Source organism: Microcebus murinus, chromosome 21 (genome assembly GCF_040939455.1).
Source record: "Microcebus murinus isolate Inina chromosome 21, M.murinus_Inina_mat1.0, whole genome shotgun sequence".
Classification (NCBI taxonomy): Eukaryota; Metazoa; Chordata; class Mammalia; order Primates; family Cheirogaleidae; genus Microcebus; species Microcebus murinus.
The window spans coordinates 35,556,448-35,577,520 of NC_134124.1; the positions used below are offsets into that span (position 1 = coordinate 35,556,448).

Below are 21,073 nucleotides of genomic sequence, written 5' to 3' on the forward strand. Positions count from 1 at the left end.
CCAGGGGCTCTCAGCCCCACGCGTGGGTCCAGAAAGAAACCTGACAGTCCACGCACATGCCTCTCTCGGTGCACCCCACGTCCATCCGTCAGCACGTCCTGCCTGCCCCACGCTGTGTCCTGCGGCCCGTCCTCCTCTCTGCTCCCATCACACGCTGCCTGAAGTGCCATCCTCTCCCAGCTGGTCTTCGTGCCACACACTGGCGCCTCCAGTTCCTCGAGGCAGCCAGGGGGAACCCAGAAGCGCGAGCCTGCCCACGTGGCTGGCTCAGCCTCCAGTCTGGCCTCGCTGCCCCCGCCCCGACTGCGTCACACGCCACACTTCCCTCGCTCTTGCACTGCAGCCACGGGGACCTTCATTCAGGTCCCCAAACGAGCCACGCCCTCCCCACCTCCAGGCTTCGCACTCGCTGCCTGGTCGGCACCTGCTCGTCCTCCGGACCTCAACTCGCATCTCAGAGCAGTCTCCCCAAAGGTCTGTCCCTTCAGTCCAGGGTCCTCAAACTTTTTAAATGAGGGGCCAGTTCACTGTTGCTCAGACCGTTGGAGGCCGTTGGAGAGCGCGGCGCACATTCCACACATGCGCACTGCGGGCCCGGGACCACTCGGCTGCTAAGCAGGACAGGCAGCGGCGGCAAAAACACCTGGTGGCCAGATAAATGTCCTTGGCAGGCCACATGTGGCCCGTGGGCCGTAGTTTGAGGACCCTGCTTTAGTCCCTCTCAGGGTCCCCTACAGCTTTCCGTCAACACGCTGGTCCTCGTTGGTGGCAGCACATTTATTTAGGAGGTGAGCAACGTCTGGCTCTTGCGTCTGTGAGCCCGATGAAGGCAGAGACCGCGTCTGTCTGGTCTTCGCTGTTTCTGGTGCCTAACAGGTAGTAGGTGTTCAAAAAAGTCTCTGTGGAACAAGCGTGGGTGGCTAACAGGTGGCGATATTGCGCCACTGTCCCTGACAGCAAGGTGGTGTGGCTGTGGAGCCACCTGCCCTCTAACTGTGGCCATTGTGGGCAACAGAATAATGACCTCTTGCCCCAAAGATGTCTGTGTCCCTGTCCCTGAAACTTGTGGCTCTGTTACCGTAAGGCTTTGGAGCTGGGAGGGAAGACTGGGTTATCCAGGGGGTCAGACGAAATCACAGAGCCCCCGAGAGAGGGGCAGGAGGTCAGAGGTCGAGGAAGGGGCCGGAGCTTGTAGAAGCTGGGAAAGGCGAGAGAACGGATTCTCCCCCAAACACAGCCCTGTGGACCCACTTTAGGCTTCTGACCCCAAGAGTAGAAGCTAAGTTTGTGTTGTTTTAAGCCATCAGTTTTGTGATAGCGTGTGGGGGGCCACAGGAAACTCACACAGCTGTCAAGCGATTTCTCCGAGCAGGCCCTGGGCGGTTCCGCCAGGGGCTGTTGCGGGTGAGCGCCCGCGCCCCCCGCATCCGCCGCCGGCCGGGAGGGCAGGGGAGGGGCAGTGAGATACTGCGCGGCCGCCTGCCGGGAGGGCAGGGGAGGGGCAGTGAGGTACTGCGCGCCTGTGGTGCCGGCCCGTCCCGCACCGCACCTGCGTTTCTCGGCTCAATGTCAAACCACCGACTTGGGGTGGGGTGTCATCCCCACTTAACAGAGGGGTTCGTGGAGGTGAGCCCAGAGGTGCCTTTGCTCTGAGCGGCAGGGAAGCATTTGCAGAGCGTGACCGAGACGGGAACTGGAGCCTGAGCGCGCAGTGTCCTTGCCCAGGGGGAGTCTGGGTTATCTGAGCAGCGCTCACCAGGCGAAGGGCCCCTGGCTGTCCGCTGCAGCTGGGGTCCGTGCCCGCTTCTCAGTGAGCGTTTCTGTGTTCGTCCGTCCCACAGCGTGAACGAGCTGTACGTCGATGACCCAGATAAGGACAGCGGGGGCAAGATTGACGTCAGCCTGAACATCAGTTTACCCAATCTGCACTGTGAACGTGAGTATTCCCTGCAGCCCTCCCTCTGGCAAGACCCCCCTGTGGGCTAATCTGCGTGCGCAGAAGTGGCAAGATCTCTGGGCCGAGTGAGCTTGGAGGGCAAGCTGCAAACTGCATGTAGCATGTGGTTCTCCCCGCCCTTCCTTTGAGGCAGGTGTAATTGGCATGCATGCACTTAGAGCTTTTCTGGCATAAAAACCACAAGAAACTACCCACAGGGGTTGCCCCTGGAGAGCAGCCACGTTGGTGCAGGGAAGTGGGGCGTGTCTCTCAGGTGCTGTCTCAGGTGCTGTGCCTCAGCTGCAGCGCCCAAGATTCTCATGCAGGTGATTTATCGAGAGCAGGAAGCCATAGGGAGCGAGGGACTCGGGGCAGGGCAAGAGGATGCGCAAAGGTGTGTGTTCAGCTCAAGTCCAATATCAGCCCGATCTCACACAGGATGCTGTGGGGTGTGAATGACACCACAGCGTCTGTCCCACCCAGTAGTCGGGACCAGGCTGTCACCGTCCACGTCCTTGGCTAATGGCTGCAGGGTGATATGTTTTGGGGGGCCGCATAACCTCCCCAGCATCTCAAGCAAGCAGACTGCCAGTGACCCAAGCATCCGTCTGCGGACGGCACAGCGCCGAGCTGTGCGCGCCGGCGCTTGTGGGCACGGCGGTGGGCGGCACCTCGTGACAGGCAGGACAGGGCTCCGCAGCACCTGTGGCGGGGAGAGCCGGGAAACTTCCTTTTTACTTCACATCCATTTCGTTGCTGCTTGTTTTAACCAAGAGAATGAATGACTTGTGTAAAACAAAGCTCATTCAAAGTCCGATTCAGAGTCAGTCCTGGCACCGTAGCTGAGACTGTGCCCCTGGCTAAGGTGATCTGCGAGCCTCAGTTTGCTCATCTGTAAAATAGGCTCAGTAGCATCCATATAGGCCTGAGGTTGCTGGGAGAGTGTGACGAGGTGGTCCCTAGACTTGTTAGCCAGTGGGCTGTGCATCTTCCCCTGGGCAGGAGCTCCCGCCATCCCACGCCCAGCCTGGCACGGACCCTTCCGCAGGCCCTCAGCCCCCCCCGCCCCGCCCCCACCCCGTGAAAGGGCACAGCTTCGGGCAGAGCAGGGAGAGGGAGAGGCCTAGCCCTGTTGTTGCTCTTGGTGAGAATTACGTCACAATTCTGAATCCTCGGTGGCCCCGAGCCAGGGAACCCATTGAAATAGGCCAGTTTTATTTATTTATTTTTTTTCTCTTTCACTTAGAAAAATAATTCATCTGGCAGCTTCTCACTCAGGAGCTGATTGTGTCTCTGGAGCAAGGAAACTCTTAGTCAGAGCAGAGGACTGGGAGGGTGGGGCGGTGGGAGGGGCCGGGGGCCTCAGGCCCCGCTGTGCCGGCCCCTCTGCCCCAGCCCCACCAGACACGTGGTGTCTTCGGGACTAGAACCTGAACCCCCCACCCCACCCCCCCCACCCCCACCCCCCCCCTCGGCCCAGCGTCCTGGCGTTGTTTTAAGAGAACTGCAAGTTCTTTTGAAAAGTGTATGCTCATCATTGTACCTCTGGAAAATCCAGAGAAGCAGGGAGAAGAAATCACCCATAATTTCACCACCTGATGACAGTGTTGGTTGACTTTTTGACATCATTCTGTCCAGCTGGCCTTCCTTTCTGTGCATTTCTGAACATGGCTGAGATCATGCTGCGTGTGCGATCTCATATCCTGCTTTTAAAAATAATATTCTTAATTACACAGCTAATGCAGGAACGCTCTGTTTTATTTTTTAAAAGACACACATTCAAAAATATAAAAATATATTTAAGAAGCTGAAAAAAAAAAAGTAAAAGTGCCCCTCCCCTGCTCCCAGCACATCACCTCCCAAAGGAAGCCTCAGCTGGCAACTGGGGCTCATCTCCCCAGCCCTGCGTGTGCGTGTGTGTGCATGTGTGCTCGCGTGTGCGTGTGTGTGTGTGTGTGTGTGTAGACATACATTGTGCTTGGGTTGTTTTATTTTTCTTTTTACATAATTGGGATTCTATGATGTGGGACCCTCTGGAGTTTCTCTTTTTTTCAGATAACATCTTGGAGCTGTTCTTATATTACTCAGAATATGAGTGAAATAGCAAGAGCTGCCATTTCTTAGTTCCTGTCCCCGGCCGGGCCCGGCCCTGCACCCTTCGGCTGTGTTGATGCCCTGGGGTGCGATGTGACCTAGCAGAGTGGCTAGAGGGTGTGGGCTCTGGAGCAAGGCCACTTGGATTTCAGTCCAGGCGTTGTCCTTTCTTGCCTGTGAGACCTCTGTGCCTTGGTTTCCCCAAATGCAGGTATTATCTTCCCCACAGGGATGTTCAGATGGTGAGGTCTCACTTAAAAGGCACTTATTATAAAAGCGAGTCTAGCACATAGTAAGTGCTGTTTTAATTTTCTTTAATCCTCACAATGAGCATGGGTAAAGGAGGAAACTGAGGCACGGAGCAGTTGGGTAGCCTGCCTGAGGTCCCAGCGCTGTGAGCCGCCACTGCGCTGCTGGGGCCTGCGCTCCGTTCTTGGCGCCTCTACAGCATCGTGAGGGGCTGCTCCCCTGCTGTCCCCGTGACGGGCGGTTGGCTTGCCTTCAGTTGTCCCGATTTCACATGAGATGCCCAAAGCAGCCTTGCACACGCATCCGACACACGCGTGTGTGTCTGGAGGACCAGGCTTGGAACTGCCCACACAGGGACCTCTCACATTTCTTTAAACGTAACATTAAGTGTTAGCATTTCCCCCAACTGCAGACCGGGGCGGCCTCACGTTCCCGTCTGTGGGTGGGCCCTTACCCCCATCCCCACGGAGGGGCTCGGGGCGGCTCCCTTTCCCCGCTAAGGTTGGCCGGCGCAGTCCTAACCTGGAGCCTGCTCACACCATGAGCCCGGGGGCTGTCTTTCCCTTCCTGCGCCTGGCGCTGTCCTGTACTGCAGACCCGTGGGGCGGCATGGCGTGGGGCACAGGAATGGTCGGCGCAGGCCTAGCCTGGAGCCTGCTCACACCATGAGCCTGGGGGCTGTCTGAGGGGCAGTAAGGGCTAACGTTTACTATGCACTTTCCGTGTACCGTGCACCAGACCCTGTTCCGAGCATTCTCTGCACCTGTCTGCTACTTGATCCTCATGATCATGCAAGGAGGGTTCCACTGCTACCAGCTCCATTTTATAGAGAAACTGAGGCATCCAGAGTTAAGTACCTGAGTCGAGATTGCAGGGAAGGTAAAAGGCAGAGCCAGGATTCAGATGACGGTGTGCCCCTTGGAGCCCCTGCCGTCCACTGCCTCCCCGTAGCCTCGCACTGAGCAGTCATCGCCCTGCACCCTGTCATCTTTGGATCCCAGACCATGCGCTCCCGGAGGGCCCCAGGCCCGGCCTGTCCGTGGAACGGGTGAATGAGGAGGGGCTGGTCCCCACCCTCCGTGTCTTCGGGTTTGTGACTCTCGCCTCCCGTTGGACCCCGCAGTGGTCGGGCTGGACATTCAGGATGAGATGGGCAGGCACGAGGTGGGCCACATCGACAACTCCATGAAGATCCCTTTGAACAATGGGGCAGGGTGCCGCTTCGAGGGACAGTTCAGCATCAACAAGGTATGGAGACCCTGCCCAGCCCCTCTTACCCGTTCACTCCATCCCCTTCCTTCCTGTGAACTGGTTGGTGGAGGTGTGTGCCCCTTCGACCTGACCCGACAGAGCCCGCGGCAAGTGAGGGTCCCTGTCCGGCCACCTGGCAGCTGCTGCCAAGAATCTGGGTGGGGGTTTCAGGCTCCGTGAGGTTTTAAGCCTCGGCTGGCTGGCTTAGGAAGGGGCTACTTTCCTCCCCAACGGGGAAGACAGCAGGCGGTGAGAAGGCCTTAGGATTTGCAGCCTGCGTCCTGGGTTCAAGTCCCAGCTCTACCCACTCTTGGCCAAGCAATGCCCTACACATCACCTGACCCATCTTGGGGTGAGGGTGTGGTGGTAACAACAACATCATGATACCACCCACGCCACATAGTTGGTGCGAGGATGGCATGAGCTGATATTCATTCATTCTGTCAGGAAAAATGTATTGAGAACCTTCTGCGTTCCAGGGTCGGCGATAAGCTCTGGGGCCAGCGCAGGAGGCAGTGCGGATAGGGGGCATTTCCGCCTTGAGGCAAGTTCTGCTGGACAGCACAGCTGCCCGGCGATCACTCTGGCAGCTGCTTGCAGGCGGGCCGGAGGGGGCCAAGAGCAGAGGTCACGGGCAGTGGCTGAGGCAGTGGAATCAGAGCCGTGGGCAGACTCGGGATGTAAGATCAATAAGACTGAATGAGGAATGGGATGTAGGGGGAGGGCAAGCGTGGATTCAGAGAAACTTCTTAAGTTTTCGTCTTGACAACCAGGCTCCCGTTTTCTAGAGGTGGAAGCTTGGAAATGTGCAGACTGAAGTGGTAGGGCTGGCGTCAGGCATTCACCTCGGGTGTCGTTGGAGACTCCCGTCAGGTGTCTACGGGGCGGTGTTAGCCTGGACGCTGGATTAGTGTTTCTGGAGTTCAGGAGAGGGTTCTGGGCTGCTGATGTGGAGGTGGTAGTCGTTAGGGAGTGGATGGTGCTGGAAGCCGCAGGTCTCAGTGCTACTCGGAGTGGGGCTCCCAGACCAGCAGCGTCACCCGGGAGCTTACAGGAATGCGGATTCTTGGGCCCCGCCTCAGACCTGCTGAATCTGTGTTGCAACAGCCCTCCCAGGTCTTGCTCTGTTGCTCAGGCTGGTCTCGAACTTCTGGGCTCCCGAGCGATCCTCCCGCCTCAGCCTCCCAAAGTGCTGGGACCACAGGCGTGAACCACCACACCTGACCCCCCATTTGCTTTCTGTATGGCGGACGCTGTGGCTTACCAGCCACTCCTGGAGATCCTGTTGCCACTGAAGTTTAAGGATCACTGGTTTAAGCAAGATTGCCTAAAGAGAGAGAGTAGAGCCTTGTTCTAAACCTGGGTCCGCAGACACTCCAAGGAGTACAGATTGAGTTCAAGGGGTCCGTGAGCTTGGATGGGGTCAAAAATGACATCTTTATTTTGACTAAGCCGTAACTCAAATTTAGCATTTCCTTCTGTGATGAACATGGGCAGCAGGCCGGGCGCTGTGGCTCACGCCTGTAATCCTAGCTCTTGGGAGGCCGAGGCGGGCGGATTGCTCAAGGTCAGGAGTTCAAAACCAGCCTGAGCAAGAGCGAGACCCTGTCTCTACTATAAACAGAAAGAAATTAATTGGCCAACTGATATATATATATAAAAAATTAGCCGGGCATAGTGGCACATGCCTGTAGTCCCAGCTACTCGGGAGGCTGAGGCAGAAGGATCACTCGAGCCCAGGAGATTGAGGTTGCTGTGAGCTAGGCTGACGCCATGGCACTCACTCTAGCCTGGACAACAAAGTGAGACTCTGTCTCAAAAAAAAAAAAAAAAAAAAAAAAAAAAACAAAAAACACGGGCAGCAAACCACAGCAGCGGTATCAGCGCCCTTGACTTTGTCACCGATGGAAGTTGCCGATATGTACGTCACGTTGCAATTATTGCAGATAATTTTGAGATACTGTTTACATACATCACTACTTCAAAATTATAGTAATTATTTAACCCACCACTAGGTCTTGTTATTTAATGCATCATGAAAGCAGTGTAGTGATGCGCTCTAGCCCGGGGAACACAGCAAGACCCTGTCTCAAAAAAAGAAAGTAGCATATTTAAATGTGGTTTTTTAGTATTTTAACTACTATTTAAATATGACCTCCTTTGCAATCCTGTGTGTTTTATGGATTAAAACACCGTAAGCATTTAAAGCATAGGTGCCGTCAGACTGGCAAAGGGTCCTCCGTGGCACCAGAAACATTAAGAACTAAAGTCTCAAAAGAAATGCAGATTGCGGACTAAATTCTGGTGCAGCCACCACTTAGCAGGGGGGAGGTGAAGGGGTAATAAGAGGTGTGAGAAGGAGCAGTCAGACAGGTAGGAGGAGGCCAGGACTGGAATCTGGAACCGAACGTCACGTATCAGAGAGGAGCCCGTGCTGCGAGGTTGGGGAAGGCGAGGCCAGGGCGGGCCACTGACCCGTGTGGGGAGAGGATGTGCAGGGGGAGCCGGGCTGCTGCAGGACCACATCCTTGGGAGGCAGGGGACCGAGGCCGAGAGTCAGGGGTTGAGGCCTTGCAGGGGCAGAGGCGGGCGAGGGCACAGTGCAGGCCGGGGTGGGGTGGGGTTGGCCGTGGGCCCCAGCTCTGCGGGGCGCCATACCCTCTCTCTGTCCCTTCCTCCTCCTCCTCCTCCTCCTCGTCCTCCTCCTGGGGAGCTGCGCTCGCCCACAGGTCTCACTTGACGTGGGTCCCTCTCGGAAGCCCTCCCTTCCTTCCCAGCGCATGTGCACCCGCCGCCACCTGAGTCACACCGCTGCTGTGGTCTGTTTCCTCCTCTGGACTCGTGTTTCTTGGCTGCTTTCGCCCGTTGCCCCCTCTCTGACTCAGTTGCTCAGATTCTGTGCTGTCGGGCGTCCACTGCACGCCTGGCCCGGCTCGGCACTGGGCCGTGGTGCTGAGAGTCACGCCCCTGGCCCCGTCCTTGGTGGCCGTGGTCTCTCCTGGGCTGACAGACAACACCCAGATGAACAGGGGAACTTTGACAGCAGCTGTGAGGACGGTGGGGGTGCGGCGGTGGGGAGTGAGAAGGAGCCCCTGAGGGAAGGTGACCAGGGAGGGCCTGTCTGGGGGCCGGGGAGGATGAACAGACCCACACGTGCTTCTCTAACTGTGGGGCCTCCCCTGGAGAGACCACGGATGAAAAAATAAGCACGCCCCAGATGGGGATCAGGGAGGGACCACATTTATTCAGGCCATCCCAGCACCCAGGATGACAGACAGCCCAGGAGACGCCCCACCCCTCACCCACCTCTTGGCTAACGTGCCCAAGGCTGCAGTCTGCTCCCCTTAGAATGGGCTGTGTTGGGGCCCCCAGCTGGCTCTGGGTGAACCAGAACTTGCCCTTTGGGGTCAGACAGACCTGTGGTCAAGGATGCTGGTGATAATGCTCACTGGTCGAATGACTGGGTAGTTTAGCTTCTCTGGGTCTCAGTTTCCTCATCTGTAAAATGGGAGTAATACTACTGACCTCACAGGTTGTGAGACATGAACAGATTAAAATACATAAAACACTTAGCGCAGTAGGGACTAGATAAGCATCGGTGTCTCTCCCCGGCCTGCCTTACCAGTGGGGCGCTCCCACGACCGCCGCGTCACGGGAACCCGCGTCACCTGGGTTCAAGCGTGCCTGTAAAAAGTACATGGAGGACATCCAAGAAACAGGCCTTCTGCGGTCAGGGGAGGGCCAGGGATGCTCTGAAAGGGCCACACCAGCCGTCGTGTCATGGCTGTCACCTCCTAGGTTCTTACTTGGCCCTTTCCACGTAGCGACTCAATCCTCGCAGCAGCCTGGAGAAAACAGGCACAGGAGATTAAGTGCCTGGTCAAGGTCACAGGCCAGGGCTGACCCCAGCAACCTGGCCCCAGGGCCCTGGCTCTTTACCCGTGGCCTCTGCCTGCGGCTGCTTCTCCCAACACCTCAGCTGCACGTGCCGTGACAGCTTTGCGGTGTACCCGGGCCACAGCCGGGCCCCCTCTGCCCCAGAGCCTTGGAGGGAGTGGAGACCCCCATCCCTCGTTAAGGGACGCCTTTGAGGAGCCGCCCAGCAAGGGGTGCCGCTAAGGACGGCACGGTGACCGTGCACTGTGACGGCAAGGTCAGCAGCTGGCGCCCGCTCTCTCGCGCCCAGCTTTGGGCGCAGATGGCCCGGTGGCCTTCTCATCCATCCATCAGCAAGCTGGCCAGCAGCCAGATGTCAGCGTTTTGAGCTGCAGCCCAACCCCCACCTGAGACCACGTGGCGCCCTCACTTCACCAGCCAGCACGCGAGAGGAGCGCGGGACCGGGCGCGGGGGTGGGGCTGGCTCCAGCTATATGTTTTTGAAATCCGTCGGAGATGCTGACGTAGGTTCCTCGGTCACAGGCTCTAAAAGCGTCCTCTCTCTTTCTGCAGCCCAGCGTGTGCTGGCATGAGTCAGCGCCGGCGATGGATCTGGCGTGCAGTGGGAGTGGGTTACTGAGTCACAGCCTGGTGGGCCTGGCGGCAGGTGGCAGATGCCCAGGGGCCAGCTCCTTGACTCACTTAGCTCTGGGGGCAGGAGGCCCAGGGCCCAGCCCATTCTGAACCCTGCGGTGGCCCTGCTTCTGCCTTCCAGGGCTGGTGGGCAACAGGGACTTAGTGCCGGCTGTATCTTGTGAATATTTTGTAATGAAAACATATCCAGGTATTGTTTATATCAGTGAAAATGAAGTTTAAATTTTTGGAGGCTGGGCGCAGTGGCTCATGCCTATAATCCTAGCTCCACGGGAGGATCTCAATAGCAAGCATTCAAGACCAGCCTGGGCAACATAGCGAGATCTCCATCTCTACCCCTCCAAAAAATTATTTTTGAACACAACGGGCTTTTCCTCATGCCCTGCCTGTGTACATGCTATTCTCTTTTCCAGAAGGGCCCTTCTCTGTTGTCTGTGATGACAAACCTGTTCATCTTACAAACCTGTAATAACTGCCAACTGCTTTGCATGCATCATTTCACCAAATCCTCCCAATAACCCTGTGTAGTTATTATCCCCATTTTGCGATGGGGAAACTGAGGCACAGAGTGGTTACTGACCTTGCCTAGGGGCCCCCAGCTAGGAAGTGGGGCTGGCTTGGGCCCACGTCTAGACTCAGAGCCGCCTCTGCTCTAGCCTGCGTTACTGGGTCCCTGAAGCAGGCGATGCTGTCCCTCCAGGGAGATCTCGCCGAGCTGTTGTTCCTGCCCCACTCCAGACCCTGTGCGTGTCCCTTCTGCACGCTGTCCTGCAGCACGCTCACCAGCGAGCGCACAGGCCGGAGGCCAGGACCAGGCCCCGTTCTGTCAGCCCGATACCTCCCTTGTCAGTCTGAAGCTCAGGCCCTGCCGAAGTAGGAATGTTCCTGCGGGAAGTCGTCTTTGAAACAGACGCACTTGCAAGATCAGCAGTCTCCGACGGACGGCTGCACAGTGAGCCGGGAGCCGTGTTCCTTCCCTAATGCAGCCTCCTCACTCAGTCTCCTTCCTCCAGCTGGGATAAGATAACCCCGGAGGTTTTCCAGTGCGGCATTTGGGGCCTTTGATGAACAGCCTCCATGCCTCTCTTGTGCCTCTGTTTCCCTGTGGCTACCACCACCCAGGCCCGTCTCTCTCTCTCTTTTTTTTTTAAAGAGACAGAGTCTTGCTCTGTCACCCTGGGTAGAGTGCTGTGGCATCAGCCTAGCTCACAGCAACCTCAAACTCCTGGGCTCAAGTGATCCTCCTACCACAGCCTCCCAAGTAGCTGGGAGAAGGTTTGCACCACCACGTCCAGCTAATTTTTCTATTTTTAATAGAGATGGGGTCTTGTTCTTGCTCTGGTTGGTCTCGAGGTCCTGAGCTCAAGTGATTGTCCTGCCTTGGCCTCCCAGAGTGCTAGGATTACAGGCGTGAGCCACCGTGCCCAGGCTCCATTCTTTTTTGGACTTCAACGATACCAAATCCTTCTAGTTCCTGAGACACGGCCATGTGCTGGGCAGTCTCTGGCCTCTGCATGTGTCCATGCCGGCAGCCCTGCCGGATGCCTTGCTCTGTCTTCCTGAGCGACGCAGACCGCTTTGGGGCCTTAGCACAAAGGCGTTCTTTCTCCTGGGACACCTCCCTGAACATGACCCACACCCTTGACTGAGTGCAACCCCCACGGTCTGCAGGTTGCTGTGGGCCAGTGTGGATCGTGCAGAACCTCACTGTCTCCTCCAAGTCTGAGTTGCAGCGGGCCGGCGCCTTGGCTGGGGCCAGCCTCTTGTCCAGTCACCTCTCTAGTTCTGGCACCTCCTGAAGGCCTGGCTCCACGTGCCCATCGGCCTGGAGCTGCTGGGTAACAGGCGTCCAGGCATCAGTGGGAAGGGGCAGCATGTCCAGAAGACGTGAGATCAAACTCAGCTCTCCACATGTGACCTTCGCTAGTTTCTTCACTGCTCTGAGCCTCAGTTTCCTTATCTGTAAAGTGGGAATTATCACGTACCAAAGTCAGAGTCAAAAGATTAAATGTCATTTGTTCGTTCATTCCATCAGTATTTACTGAGCACCTGCTACGTGCTGGGTCCAGGGAGAGCATCAGGGAACAAAACACAAAAGTCCCTGCTGGCGTGGAGCTCGCATTCTGGTAGGAGGAAGCAGACGAGGACATGGGCCACCATTCTCTCTTCAACTCTGAGAGAATAGAAGCCTGGGAGGGTTCTGGGGAGAGGAGTGACCAGATAAGGAGTAGGATTTAGAAAGACCTCTCTGGTCCCTGTTGGGGAGAGGTCTGTGTTCAGGGGAGGACACAGCTGGGAGCCCAGGGAGGAAGCTGCTGTCATTGTCCATGCAGAGGACCTTGGACCAGGGGAGAAGAAGCGGTCAGATGCCAGGTGTGTTTTGAAGGTGGAGCTGACGGGTTTCTTGATGGCTGGGCTGTCAGGTGGGGGAAGTGGGCCTCCCAGGTGACACAAAGGTTTCGGTTTGGGCATCTGGGCGGAGGAGGAAGGACCTTTTGCTGAAACAGGGAGGCCGAGAGAGAATGGGTGGAGGCTCTGGATACACGATTGTCGTCGGCGTCGTTCGTTCTGTAGACATTCATTGCTTCTCACAGGCGAGGTTCTGCGAGGGCCGAGTCCCAGGGGAGAAGTGAGGCTACGCAGTCTGTCCTCTGGGGATCCCCCTGGCTGGTGTAGAGGTGGGTAGGTGGTGATCTCGGTTTGGATTCGAGAAGCCCCGCTGGGCTGCAGGCTCCAGGGCCACGTTCCAGCCCGGCGCAAGGCCAGCAGCCCAGAACGCACGGGGCTGGAGGGGAGAGCTGCTGTCTGAGTCCTGGCTTGTGTCAGCCACCAGGCGGGCGAGTCACGTGCATTCTTTCAGCAGACGGCCCAGCCACCCCTCGGGTCACTGCTGTCCGTGCCCCCATCCACGGTGTGAACCGGGGCTCAGAGAGGTAAGCTGCACACGGTTGGAAATGGTACAGGCCGGGACCCACGCTCGGGACTGGCTGACTCCCACGGGGTGGAGCCCTGCACCCCACTCCCGGGGATGGCCAGCCAAACTCCTAACTCTTGCATGTCCCCCCAGGTCCCCGGCAACTTCCACGTGTCCACACACAGCGCCACCGCCCAGCCACAGAACCCAGACATGACGCATGTCATCCACAAACTCTCCTTTGGGGACACGCTACAGGTGAGCAGGGGACTCTTGAGGTGGTGTGGCCAGTGGTGGGCGTGCAGGGGCCGTGTCACCCGGTGTCCTCCCTGGGTGTGGGAGGTGCCCTCCTCTGGGTTCACTCGTTTGCGCTCTGCTTCCTCGGCCAGCGCCTCGCTGCGTCCTCGTGCTCGGCTGCAGTCCTGTTGGCCCCGTCCTGGACTTGGGGGCTCAGGCTGAGACCTGGGGGCTGGAGGGGGCGGGACTCACCTTTAATGACAAGTACCGAGTGCAGCCACAAGAGGCAGGTGGGAGCACCCCACTCTGCAGACGCGGATGCCGGGCCCAGAGAAGCCGTCTGTCCAGGGTCCCCGGTATGGTACGTAGGTCCGACTCCAGCCCGTGCCCCACGCAGCCGTCTCTGCCTACGCTCAGTGCCCGCCCACCAAACAGGGGCAATGGAATATTCTGAGAGGGCCGCCTTTGGCAGTTCCAGCCGGCAGTTTCCTACCTTAGAACGTGCAGCAAAGGCCCAAACGCTCCCCACCTGCTCTCTGGCAGGTGCAGGTGGGGGCTGCGCCGCTCTCTCTGCTCCCCTCCCACAGCAGTCCTGAAGGCAACTTCTGTCACACCCTGTTGCACACGGGGATCTGGGCTCAGGAGGGGAACGTCATTGCTCCCGGCCACGTTGCTAGGATCGGAACCCCTGGGTCCTGCCCCTCGCCTTGCTCCACGAGATTCCGGACTTCCTGGCTGAGGTTGCTTAGTGGGCGCCTCCTGGCATAACTATGTGCACATAGGCCCACGTGTGCCCGTGAGCACACGCGTGGCACCACAACACATGGGCACGTGTCTGCTCAGACGCTCACACACTCAGCAGAGGCACATTCAGAGCTGTGCCCCAACATATGCGTGCCTGTGTGTACCCCGAGACTCTTCCCCAACACACACCCCCCAGAGACGTGCACAGACTCACCCGGGGCCTCTCAAATACAGACTCTCTCACACACGCGCGCACACACACACACACACACGCGCACATCTGCCCCCACCCACACGTATGTACATTGGAAACAGGACTTCCCGATCGTGGCTGAATGCTCCCTGTGTCAAGCGCCATGCTTTCTAAGCACAGTCTTCCTTTGGTCTCTTAGCAGCCCAAGAAGTAGGTACTGCTATTGTCCCATTTTACAGAGGGGGTAACTGAGGAAACCACAGAGAGGCTGCAGTCTGTTGCAGAGCCTGGGTTCGAATCCCAACAGTCCAGCTTCAGACCCCACTACCGGCACAGCCTCCCTTGCACGCGTGCCCGAGTACACACCCCCGGCACATTCCCCCTCCCACATTTCCTTTGTGCATTTGTCACGCTTGCTTGCGTTTTCTTCTTGTTGGGGGCCTGTGCCCAGCCTGAGGTGCCCGGCCAGCACCTTCCTATTGCTTTGCTGGCCTTGGGGGTTTTCCTCTCGGACGCAGAGCTCAGGAGCCTGGCCTCCCTGCGTGCCATGGGCCAGACTCCCTGTCCACGTTCTCTATGAAGCACAGCCCATCCTGGGACTGTGGACTCACCCCTGCAGGCAGATTCACATGGGATCTGCCCCCCATACCCTGGAGTTTACTTTCAGAAAAATAGATCAAAAAGTGTCTGTGACTCCAGCATGATGTGAGATGTCAGAGGCCGTAGGACAAAGAGTCCTCATGTCCTCAAAGTTGGCTGAAAGGGCTCAGAAGCGTCCACCGGAAGCAGGGAGCTGGGGTTTTATGTGGCAGGTGACCCGTGTTAGATTCAGTGGGGACCGACAGGGTCAGTCTGGTGACTTAGAGCACCCATCTGCCATGGCGAGGATGGGCCCAGGAGGCAAGACTGGAGGCAGGGAGGTGAGGAAGGGCCCAGACCGAGGCAGGTTAGAGGGGAGAGAAGAGGACAGGCTGAAGAGGAAGGGGGAGCAGTCTCTCGTTGCTGCGTTCGGTGGCAAAAACAGCCAGCCAGCCACAGACCTGAGCTTAGTTGTTATTGTGCGGAAACCTGATCTCGTAAAGATACAAAAGTTAACTCAGGGCCCATCCATCCATCCGTGCATTGATGTCCATGCACCCACTCAAACATTTATTGAATACCTACTGTGTGCCAGGCCTTGCACATGTTGGTGAGGACACGCGTGGCACCCGCCCATGTGGAGCTTCCGGTCTAGAGAGGAAGACACATGTTAACCAGACAACCATACAGATTGTATTTGAGATGACACCGTGACGCACTACAGTGGAAGGAACGTTCTCCCACTCGGGTCCCTGTAACCACTGTCCTTGTGGGTTAGAGCCGCAGTATGCAGGTGGTCATGCCCAAGACAACAGATGTGCACGTTTCCTTTTCTCTTGGCTTGTTGAGAGTCAAGTGCTCAATAAACATCAGCCCCCGAGACCAGGATCAGGGCTCAGGTCACCTACCTGCTGCCGGCTGCTCCCGGGGCGGCCCTCTCTGGAGTCTGTGCCCACCTACATCTCTAATGTTTGCTCCTTCCCACACCTCACTCCCCTTCCTCCCTGGGGCCACACGGACCTGTCTGCTCCTCAGGCTCCAGGCTGAGGCCTTTGCACGTGCTCTTGCCTGATTAACTTCTTTTCTCCAGATCTTGGTGTCAATGTCACTTCCTCCAGGAAGCCCTCCAGGGTGTCTAGCCCAGTAGTCCTGTTAACTATGTCTATAGTGGCATGTTCCACGTACTGGGCATGCCTTGTCCTGCTTTAGGTGCTCGTGGAGGCTGACCTGGTTTCCTATCATCCTCCAAGACGCAATGTGGTTTCCAGCCCCACTTTACAGCAGCCCCTGGCAGGGGGACACAGCCCGGCCAGCTGCTGTGAGGAGGGGTCTCTTCACAACTGTATGTTCCCCACAGCAGGCAGGCCTGGTGGGAGGCCGGCAGCTCTGGGCACCCCCCTGCCCTGGGCTCCTCTAGGGGCCTTTCAGAGGGCTCTGGGGGTCTCAGGAGGAATGTGCTGGGACCCAGACTTCACCTTTACTGGAGTTTTCGGCGTGGTTTAATGGAAAGAGCACAGGCTTGGGGTCAAACCTGAATTTGCAGTTTGGCTAAGCCACTTATAGGCTGGGCAAGTTTTGGTGTCTTTCCAAGGCTTGGTTTACTCTTCTGTGAAATGGGCCCAATATACATCGTTAGGGGGATTAAATGAGATGACACGAAGTGACCAAGACAGAGTAGCACATAGTAGGTGCTCAAGGTGGAAACCAAGCAAGTGCCTACTATGTGCCAGGCCTGTGCTGTTTCTTGCTTCCCACGAGTTCTCTACAGGAGAAACCCTACTGGATCTTCCTTTTGCACAGGTGTAAGGTCCCTAAACCAGGGGGTGCCTGACGGGTCCCCCAGCCAGGTCCAGGCCTGGGGGGGTGGTGTCCCGAGGACCCTCCCTCACTGTGCTTCTCCACAGGTGCAGAATGTCCACGGAGCTTTCAATGCGCTCGGGGGGGCAGACAGACTCTCCTCCAACCGTACGTATCCCGCGTTGCGGCTGGCAACAGCCTCCGCTCCGAGGTCCCAGGTACAGCAGGGGGAGGCAGGAGGGGCAGAGGGCTCGCCAGGGAGGCTGCTCACTCTCCATGCCCGTAGCTAGCCGGGGGAAGGTGGAATTATCTCCATCTCATGGAGAAGGGAAGAAAAACAGCTTGTCCCCAGGAAGGTACGTGCCAGCCCTGGCACATCACAGGCACTCAGTGAGTCCCAGCTGTTACCATGATTGTTGTCATTACTGCCACGTCATTGCTCTTAGCTGAGATAATCACCCGAGATCCCACAGGGAGCAATGGCAGGACCAGAATCCACGCTGGCTCCGAGTGGCACCGTGGGAGCAGGTGTGTCGGTGGCCCAGTTAGGTCGGACCACCTGGCGGCTCCCCAGCACTCCCTCCTGCTGGAGCCCCTTCCATGGACAGTGGCTCCTCCCTGAGTCCCCTCCCTCCCCTGCTCCCTGCCACCTTGGCCCACATGAAAGAGAACGCCACGTCTGCACACATGTGCACATGAGCACACACACCCCTACACGCCTACGCGCACGGGGCCTTAAACATGAGCACGGAACGGCTGTGCGGCCTGGTGCCCCGCAGCCCACTGCTAGGTCCTGCTGGGCAGGCTGCCTGGACTTCCTTTATTTCCTCACCTGAGTTTACCTTTGTCACCTGTGTGGCTTTTCTTGTTATTTCCGAAAACACATTTGCCCTCCCACCATCAGGGATCCAAGCAAAAGAAAACATCCCTCCACGACCTGTTCCCCAGCAGATCAGATCTTTCATTTTTCTGTGTCCCTGTGAAACCCCGTCCATGAGCAGAAGTCATTTTATTTCTCCAAGTCGTGGATAGGAGTTTACCTTCAGATTTTTGTGCTTGGCATTGCCACGCAGCCAGGATCGTATTACTTTCCGGCTGTAACGGAGGCACAGCTGCGCAGCCAGCAGCTCTGGTGTGCCTTACTTCAGGCTTGTCTCATCACTACGAATGTCTGTTGTCTCCGGTGTTTCACCACGACAACAGTGCCGCTACACCCGTGCTGTTGGCTGTCCCTTTCCCAGCTGCCTCCGGCCGGGCCTGAGCCCCTGCATCCTGCCTCCCGCAGCCGACGGGTACACAGTGGTGCTTCCTCATTGCTCAGCAGCACCTCCCTGCTCTAATGCAAATGCCTGCTTGTAGCAGGGGGAGAGGACTGCTCACATGGTGGGACGGGCGTTGTCATTCTTGTGTAAGGTAGTGTGTTGTCCCAAGGTGGCCAGACACATACGCCTCAGCTAGGATGGAGCCCTCAGCTGCCTGACATCGCAAGGGGCGGAGCTAGGGGGCCCAGAGTGCGAGAGCAGAGAGGGTGTGTGGACCGAAGACCTTGCCTTCTCTGGGGCTTTCCCTTAGGTGGAAAGAAAAACGTATTAGGTCGAGCAACAGACGCCAACGTAGGGCTGGCTCTCGTGTCCTCAGCTCCCAAGCTGGGTCCCCTGCTGGGCCTCTCCCTGTGCAGGTCCTTCCATGCCCAAGTCTTGCCACCGGGCTGCTGCTTGTCATTTAGGTCTCTGTACAAATGCCACCACCTCATGGGGGAGGACCAGCCTATGCAAAGTAATCCCCACTCCCAGTGACAAGCCTGCTTTTCTTCCTAGCACATCCCACTCTCTGCAGTCATCCTGTTCTTTCAGTCCTCTGTTGCTCTGGGCTGCGGCTCCAGCTGGGAGGTAGCACTGTGCTTTGCCCACCGCCCAGTCCCCAGGACTCAGCGTGGCGTATAGGAAGTGTATAGTCCGCGGTCGGACGGTAGGCAGTCACACCCTGGAGGCTGCCAGAGAGCGGTGCAGCGTGGTCACGAGGACTTTGGACCCCAGGGTCCTGCTCCACTGTTTCCCAGCCTTGTGGCCTTGGAAAAGTCATTTAACTCCTCTCAGCCTCAGTTTCTGCATCTGTAAGGTGGGGAGGATCCTCTCCGCCTTACAGCCTTGCCATGAGGATTTACGAGATGCGTGCAAAGGGTTCAGTACACAGCCTGGCACGCCGTGAGTGCTCAATAAATGTTAGCCATTTATTAGCCACCATCAACAACTACCTCCAGGAACGAGATCCCCGAGGGCAGAATCTAAGGTGAACCTTTCTTTTTTTTTTTTTTTAAGTAGAATTTTGCATTGTATAAGGTGAACCTTTCTTACATGGAATTGTGCCCTATACTGTAGAACTGGAGTGCATAATTGGTCCTGAAGGTGTCATTGGGACTGGAACCAGCTTGTCCTGTGTATTATGGGCTCCTGGTTTAAAACTGTAGATTCTGGGCCCCACCCCAGTGGTGGCGTAGACATGAAACAGGTTGGCTGTGTGCTAGTAATTACTGAAGCTGGGGAAGGGTACATGGGAGATCATTATAGGATTCCCTGTTTTTTATGTTTGAATATTTCCATAATAAGCTGTCGAGAGGGAGCACGAAGGGAAAGTGGGCCTCTTAGACCAGACTGGAGCCAGGGGTCTACAGGAACAGTCAAGGAATCCGTGCAGGTGGCACTAAGTGCAGTGTCTCCAGTGGGCACCTGGCAAGTTGTATCAAAGGCCTTAAAAATGGTCGTTGCCTTTGAGTCATCCATTCTACTCATGGGAGAATAAGCTAAGGAAATAATTAAGAGAGTGAACAAAGATCTAAGAAAAGAATGTTCATTGTGTCATTGTTTATAAGAGTGAAAGTGAGGAGCCACGTCAGTGTCCAGCCACGGGGGCTGCTGGGGGCATGGCCACTGCCCCCACCATGGCGTGCCCGCAGCTGCTGAGCAAGATGCTGCACCAGGACCTCGCTGGCAGGCAGGAAGCAAACATTTACTGGGCACCTAGTGTATGCCAGGCATTGGGCTAGGTTCCGGGGACGTGGAGCTGAGTAAAACAAACCAAACTATAGAACTTACATTCTGTATCTTGGATCTGAGAATATGTTTATGGTGTTCTTAGAAAAAGGTACAGCGTGATTCTATTTTAGGAAAACATGAATATATGTATAAACACAAGTCTGGCAGTTTACACTGAGAGTGCGAACCAGTTTCCTGAGGATGTTGGATTTATGGGTGATTTTTGTTTTGTGTGATCACCCATGTTTTATATACATTTCAACAAAAAATATTACAGGTGTAGTTTGGGTAAGGCATTCACTCCTTCATTCCTTCAGGTTTTAACCCAGGCCCACAGGCATTGGGGACGCCACGTCAGTGTGGTCTCTGGGCCCCTGCTTTAAATGCAGATTCTGAGCCCACCCTGGCCCCACTGAGTGGGTCCCGCCCAGATCAGGTTCAGGGGTCTGCCTCTTAACCCCAGGTGATTCGAGTGCTCCTGACACTGAGAACCATTGAACCGCGGGTGTGGATCCCTTCGTGGACTTAGCTCTGAGGCTGCCGGGCTTTTCCGGGCTTTTCGGAGGAATCGACCCAGAACAACCCGGGAGGCCCTTCCTTTCCTCGCTGAGACGCGGCACCCGCAGGGAGGGCCGGCAGGCAGCACCGGGCCGTGAATGCCGCCTGCATCCCAGCCCTCTTTCAGAAGAGCACTGACTCGGCTCTGAGGCCAGTAGTAGACCCTCAGGTCTGAATTTCTGTGTTGTTTTAGCTCTGTGGGCCCTGACCTGAGATTCTAGAAGGTCCACAAGCTTCTCTTAGCATCGCAGAAGGCCCAAGAGAATGTCCGCCTTTCCTGGGTGATGCTCGGCGGCGCCGGGCCAGCATGAAATCAGCCCAGCGTTTGATTCCGGTTGCCTCATGCTTATCAGCAGCTGAATCATCTGTTCTCCCATTCATACCTCTGCCCAGTCATCCTGCCATCCGCTCGTTCATTCAGCAAGCATTTGCCACGGTCCGCTCCGTACCAGGCCCTGCACGGGGCTCTGGGGACACGAGCTGAGTAAGGCCCCGCCCTGCCCTCTGCAGCCCTGCCATCCGGGAAGAGCTGCTCGGCCACTAATTGAAAACAGGGGAGGAGATTAATCAGCCCTGTAGACACGGTGTTATGGTTGGTGCACTCTTTCTTTTTAAAAGAGAAACACAATTTGTTTTAAACGTAAACATCCAGACAATACCAGAGGGTGCACAACCCAATGGGATCTTTCTCAAATCCTCCCTTCCTCCACGGAGGCTAAAGCTGCTTGTGATTTCTTGGGTATCTTTCCAGATCATTCTGTATATTCACATACCTAGAGAGCGTTCACATACCTGCCCCCAGTTCATGGAAGCAAGTGGTGCCTGTTGTTTTGGCTTACCCGTACCTCTGGGAGGGCAGCCTCTCCTCGTGCCCACGCTTTAACGGTGGCCCTATTGATAGACATGTGGGTTAGTTCCAGAATTTTGATATTATATACAGTGCAGGGGTACAGATCCTG

At 56.6% G+C, this 21,073-nt stretch overlaps 1 protein-coding gene across 3 annotated transcripts in view; it reads left to right on the forward strand.

Annotated features, from left to right (window-relative positions):
- The window catches only part of ERGIC1 (endoplasmic reticulum-golgi intermediate compartment 1), a 103,630-nt gene that overhangs the window by 65,959 nt on the left and 16,598 nt on the right, over positions 1 to 21,073 (forward strand). For all 3 annotated transcript variants that reach the window (XM_075996291.1, XM_075996293.1, XM_075996292.1), the window contains 4 exons: positions 1,842 to 1,936; positions 5,403 to 5,527; positions 13,128 to 13,232; positions 16,632 to 16,692. In XM_075996291.1, the coding sequence (XP_075852406.1) occupies positions 1,842 to 1,936; positions 5,403 to 5,527; positions 13,128 to 13,232; positions 16,632 to 16,692 (386 nt within the window). The remainder of the gene's footprint in view (positions 1 to 1,841; positions 1,937 to 5,402; positions 5,528 to 13,127; positions 13,233 to 16,631; positions 16,693 to 21,073) is intronic.